Genomic DNA, 6,000 nt, shown 5'->3' with positions numbered 1-6,000 from the left:
ACACAGACAAAACTCTGCTTTGACCTAAAACAAACAATTTTAGAAGTGTTGGTATATTATCATTCTTACCAAGGTCAAGAAAACCAAAAATACTGTAGGACAAAGAAGACAAGATTAACACGCTTTGAGTCAAAATTAATTTACATTTATTGTCTGAGTTCCCTTAAAATAAAAAACAACAACAATACCACAACAGTCTAACAACTATGGTTTGTTGTTGTGTACACTGTATTGATTCATTTACTAAACCTGGTTTCAGTTTACTAAGATAGACACAAAACTTGATGTGGTAAATTACACAAGTGGGTGACAGTGGTTCCTCTGTTGTGTTTCATAGAATAGTGTAAAAATTGGAAGTCCCCTAAAATGTACATCATGGAAATCATCAGAAACATCACCCTACTGTGAGTGCAACTAAACCAATGTCCATTCAATATCAACATGTAACAATGACAGTTTTACTTTGTGTATATCTTAGTCACCTGATAGTTGGCTTCCTGCTGTAGTAACAGCTGAAGAACAATGATGTCTAGTGGTATGTAGTACCAATAGGCAGAAAACTGTCAATCAGCCAAAATGAAACTGATAGGCAGAAAACTGTCAATCAGCCAAAATGAAACTAATAGGCAGAAAACTGACAATCAGCCAAAATGAAACTAATGGGCAGAAAACTGTCAATCAGCCAAAATTAAACTGATAGGCAGAAAACTGTCAATCAGCCAAAATTAAACTGATAGGCAGAAAACTGTCAATCAGCCAAAATGCAACTAATAGGCAGAAAACTGTCAATCAGCCAAAATTAAACTGATAGGCAGAAAACTGTCAATCAGCCAAAATGAAACTGATAGGCAGAAAACTGTCAATCAGCCAAAATGAAACTGATAGGCAGAAAACTGTCAATCAGCCAAAATGAAACTGATAGGCAGAAAACTGAGGCAGAAAACTGTCAATCAGCCAAAATGAAACTGATAGGCAGAAAACTGTCAATCAGCCAAAATGAAACTAATAGGCAGAAAACTGTCAATCAGCCAAAATGAAACTAATAGGCAGAAAACTGTCAATCAGCCAAAATGAAACTGATAGGCAGAAAACTGAGGCAGAAAACTGACAATCAGCCAAAATGAAATCTAATTGTCAAAATAAACAATAGTTGCTGACTTTACATCTTGGAAAGCCTACACACTGTACTTGTACAGTTTTTTTTTTTTAACTTGTACAACGTGGTCATTGACATACATCAGTTCATTTATGTATAATATAAATTGAAAACGTCTTTATTCATATTGCATATGAATTACATAGACCCTGGACTGTAAGAGATCCCATTCATAAAACTTGATTCATGTCATTCAATTTTCCATATTTTGCTGATATTATTTTTAAAAATACTGCCAATGGCATTGTAGCACCACTGAACACTTTTTAAAAATGTTTGTCCATATGTTAGTCCATGCTAACAATAGGTGTTCATTTGCTGAATCCAGTTGCCTATCCAACCATGTTGCTATCGTTGCGATATACGCGATCATTTGGTTGTTGCTATGGGCGTGGTCATGTTGCTAGGCAAATTTACATACATTTTTTGAATGTTTATTCAATTGTCTATTAATCCCCATTGTTATCTACGCAATATTGTCGTTTCTCCCGAAACTAATTTCTGTTGAAGGAAAGATACTCACCTAAATATTCTTACAATAGGATTTGCTTGCAATTCCCGATGCTTTTCCAATAAAAACTTTATTAATCTACCTCCTCCTACAATTACTGCCCTCAACGTTGGAAGACCAGTTGCGCTATGGAACACAATCTTAGTCCAGAAACCCAACTAAACTGAGACAGTGGGGAAGGAGGGAGGGACTGTTAGGTGAGTATCTTTCCTTCAACAGAAATTAGTTTCGGGAGAAACGACAATTCTGTTTCCGGAAAGATACTCACCTAAATATTCTTACAATAGGATACAGAATTTGTCACCAGCTAGGTGGTGGGTGTCTCTGTATGACCTGTTAATGTGATATTCTGGCTAATGCTAAGTGGACCTAGAGTGGCTAGATCCTCAGCATGGTCAGACATATCCCGCAGATAATAGCTAATAAACGAATTAGGAGATCTCCACGTGCCTGCTTGTAAAATGTCAGCCACTGGCACGCCTGATCTGAGGGCCCATGAGGCAGCAATAGCTCTTACCTCATGAGCTGTGACTCTGTGAGGAGATAAATGATCCTGTTGGGCTTCTACGTAAGCCCACTTGACAGTATCAACAATCCATTTAGAAATATCTGCTGGGGAGCAGTCATCTTTAACTGAAGGGGGAAACGGGATGAACAGCCGAGTCCTACCCTTCCTAAATGACTTAGATCGGTCTAAATACCAGCGAAGTGCTCTCACTGGACATAGAGTCCGTTCTACTTTGTCTCGCCCAACAAAGTCATCCAATGACTTGATCATAATCGGATTAGGCACTGACCCCAAAACCTGGTTCTTGGCCAGAAATCCTGGTGCAGTATGCATTACTGCTGCTGTCCGAGAGAGATTAAAATGACCTTCACTAATACAGAGGGCATGGATTGCACTACGCCTTCTCCCAGATGCCAAGGCAACAAGAAAAACTGTTTTAAGAGTAAGTGCTTTCAGTGACACAGAACCCATGGGCTCGAAAGGGGGTTCCTGTAACACTCGTAAAACCAGTGGCAGACTCCACTGTGGAACTGTTTGTCTAGAGGGAGGACGCTTAAGAAGGAAGTGGCGAATCATGTTGGAGAGGATTTTGTCCTGTCCAAAATCCTCTCCTCCAATACTTTTAATGGTGGCTGCAATGGCTGACCGATATACTTTAATAGTATTGGGAGAGTACTTTTTTGTGACAAAAAGAAAAAGAAGGAAGTCAGCTAACTGCCTGTTAGTGACTTTGACAGGACTAATCTGTTTTCTGTCACACCAACTACAGAAGAATTGCCATTTCTCATTGTATGTAGCCAGTGTACTGGGTCTCTGAGGTCTGGCAATAATGGCTGCAGACTCTCTAGAAAAGCCTTTCTCCATGAGGGACTGTTCGACAACCGAAACACGTGAAGATGGAACATCTCTGGGTTCGGGTGAATGATGTTCCTGTCCTGTGTCATTAGATCCTCTCTCAGTGGGATTTTGAGAGGAGGCGCAATCAACAGATTGAGAATGGTTGGGAACCATGCCTTGGTGGGCCAAAGAGGTGCCACTAGAAAAATCATTGGCCCCTCTTCCTGGATTTTCCTGAGAACTCTGGGCAGTAGAATGATTGGTGGAAAGGCATATGCCATTATCCCCTCCCATGACATGGAGAGAGCATCCACCGCCATTGCCCTTGGATCTGGTACTGGGGAAACATACACTGGTAGTTTCCTGTTCTTGTGTGTGGCAAAGAGATCCATTGATGGGCGACCCCAACAATGGAAAATCTGATCTACTACACTCTGTGGTAGTTCCCATTCGGTTTGTCGTATCCGACGCCGACGGGACAGTGCATCGGCTATCCCATTCAGCCTGCCTGGTAGGTGTCTGGCTATTAGCGTAATCTTTTTGTCCTGACACCATAGCATTAGATCCCACAACAGATAACATAGAGTTGGGGAGACTGTCCCCCCCAATTTGTTTATGTAAGCAACTACTGTTGTGTTGTCTGAGTGTACTAATATGCAATGCCCCCTTACCAGAAACTCTAATTTCTGGAGGGCCAGGAACACTGCTTTCAGCTCTAGCCAGTTTATGTGGTGACAGCGTTCGGTTAAATTCCACCGACCTGCTGTCATATGACCTGCCACATGCGCCCCCCATCCCTCGTTTGACGCATCGGTGAATAAGGAGATGTCGGGGTTGGGGGGTACGAGTGACCTCCCCCTCAATAAATTCGCCGTGTTCAGCCACCAGTTGAGATGAAGCCGAAGAGAGGGACGAATAGGGATAGAAGTCTGCAATGGCTGACGGGATGGGCGCCAAAGCGCTAATAGGTACAACTGGATCGGGCGCGCTCTTAGTCGTGCCCAAGGGGTGATGTCTATAAATGAGTTCATCAGCCCCAGGAGAGATAACAGACTCCTTGCTACTATTGAGCGTTGTAGAAGGATGGACCGAATGAAAGTTAACAGTTTGTTGATTCGGTCCTCGGTTGGGCAAACAACTCCCAATTCCGTCAGCAATCTCATTCCCACAAAGGTCATGTCCTGGGTGGGAGTCAAACATGATTTCTCTTGACTGAGAATAAATCCTAGTCCTTGGAGAAGATCTGTCGTCATGGCCACTTGAGTGGCTAGTACGACCCGTTCCTTCCCCCTCAGTAACCAATCGTCTAAATAGGGGTGTAACAGAATTGATTGTTGGTGTAACCACGCCACTGGCACTGCCGCCACCCGTGTAAACACTCGTGGTGCTGTTGCCAGACCGAAGGGGAGAACTGTGTATTCGTAAACCTGTCCGTCGATTGCAAAACGGAGGTACTTGTAGTAGACAGGGTGAATAGGTATATGGAAATAAGCGTCCTTTAAATCTATGGACGCCATCCAATCGCCTGGCTGAATGGCAGCCAACACCGCTCTGGGTGTTTCCATTTGAAACTTGGGGACTACAAGATACCGATTGAGAACGGAGAGGTTGAGAATTGGTCTCCAGCCTCCCGACTTTTTGGGGACCAGAAACATGTGGTTGAAAAACCCTGGCCCCTCTTTTTTTAGGTTGACTGTACGAATAGCAGCCTTTTCTAAAAGACCTTGAATGGCCTCCCTTAAGGCAAGAACCCGATCTGGTTGCCTTGGTAATGGGGTAACTATAACCTTCGTTGACAGTGGAGGCTGTGATACGAAGTCTAGGATGTATCCGTCTCTTACTGTATTTAGCACCCAACTGTCGGATGATATTGCGGACCAGTTTTGTGCATAGAAACGGAGTCGTCCCCCCACTGGACTTTGCTGTGCTGGTGGGGGGACAGTGAGAGTGGTTATTGGGTCAGGAGCGCTGAGCACTCCCTGACCCCCTACCTGCAGAATCCGAGAACGGTCTGGGCATGTTGTCGGTCTTAGGCTTAGACACATTACCTCGTCCCCTACCCCTATTAAAAGTCTTGGACTTGTAAGGAACACTGGGTTGCTTGCCTCGTCCAACGGGCACTGGTCGATTGCCAGCTTGTTTTGCCCTAGGCTGTTGTACACGGGGTGTAGGAGGTTTATCCCATAGTAGGCGTTCTCGCTGTTTAGCCTCACTGGCACGTGCTGCTAGCGCAGTGAGACGACCATCAAACAGACTGGTTGTGGCAATAGGAGCTAAACGAGCTTCCTGTTTCAACTCGGAAGACAATGAAACAGATTTGCGTTTCAAAAAGGCATCCCTCTCCATTAATTGGAGAGTTGTATACTCTCTGCAAGCAGACTCTGCTATATGAGACAAACCCTTATCCACAATCTCAATAATTCGAGATACTTTAGGACTATTGAGATTTACAGCCTGAAGTTCTTTGAATAGAACAGCTAGGAACCAGTTCAGTGTTGACGTTACACAAAGTTGTTGATGTGCCGAATCACCCAACTTTTTAATGTGAGCTTTGTCTATATAGACAGCTCTGAACGATGATGGATCCTGATCCACTGCGTCCACATCACCATCCAGTGGGGGGTGTGAACATGCTGGTTGTGATGAATGAGTGCGGTATGCCTTACCCCCATAACGAAACCATGGATAGGCCCCAGCTCGTAAGGCTGTATGGTCCTTTCCACTGCCGACCACTTCCTGGTAAATCTTATCATGAAGAGGCTGAACCAGGGATGAATAAGGCAATGACAAGGGGGTTGACTGGTCTTTGGGATTGCTAGCCCGTAAGGCAGCACCAGTTTCAGACAAAGGAGGAAGAACCAAATTAGGAGGGGTGCACTCAGCTGGGAAGTGTGAGTAAACCCACTGAATACAATCCTTGTATGCAAACACTGGTTCTTCTTCCCTACATGGGGAAGAGGCTCGAGAGATTGTTGGACTGTGACCTCT

At 44.0% G+C, this 6,000-nt stretch overlaps 1 protein-coding gene across 2 annotated transcripts; it reads right to left on the bottom strand.

Moving 5' to 3' along the window:
• Positions 1-941: 941 nt before the first annotated feature.
• Positions 942-3,944, bottom strand: LOC144432761 (uncharacterized). 2 transcript variants are annotated; one of them, XM_078121038.1, is made up of 2 exons: positions 1,936-3,944; positions 942-1,830 (listed from the first exon to the last, which is right to left on the bottom strand). In XM_078121038.1, exon 1 carries the CDS (start codon positions 3,805-3,807, stop codon positions 1,975-1,977), a length of 1,833 nt encoding a protein of 610 aa, XP_077977164.1. In that variant the 5' UTR covers positions 3,808-3,944; the 3' UTR covers positions 942-1,830; positions 1,936-1,974. The 2 variants fall into 2 exon arrangements, with proteins under 2 accessions (XP_077977164.1, XP_077977162.1); XM_078121036.1 differs by having other exon boundaries at positions 942-1,877; positions 1,950-3,944.
• Between the last annotated feature and the right edge of the window lie 2,056 nt (positions 3,945-6,000).

This window comes from Glandiceps talaboti, chromosome 3 (genome assembly GCF_964340395.1).
Source record: "Glandiceps talaboti chromosome 3, keGlaTala1.1, whole genome shotgun sequence".
In the NCBI taxonomy this organism is placed as follows: domain Eukaryota; kingdom Metazoa; phylum Hemichordata; class Enteropneusta; family Spengelidae; genus Glandiceps; species Glandiceps talaboti.
Note: the sequence above shows the minus strand (reverse complement) of the source record. Positions and strands in the feature narration are given on the sequence as shown.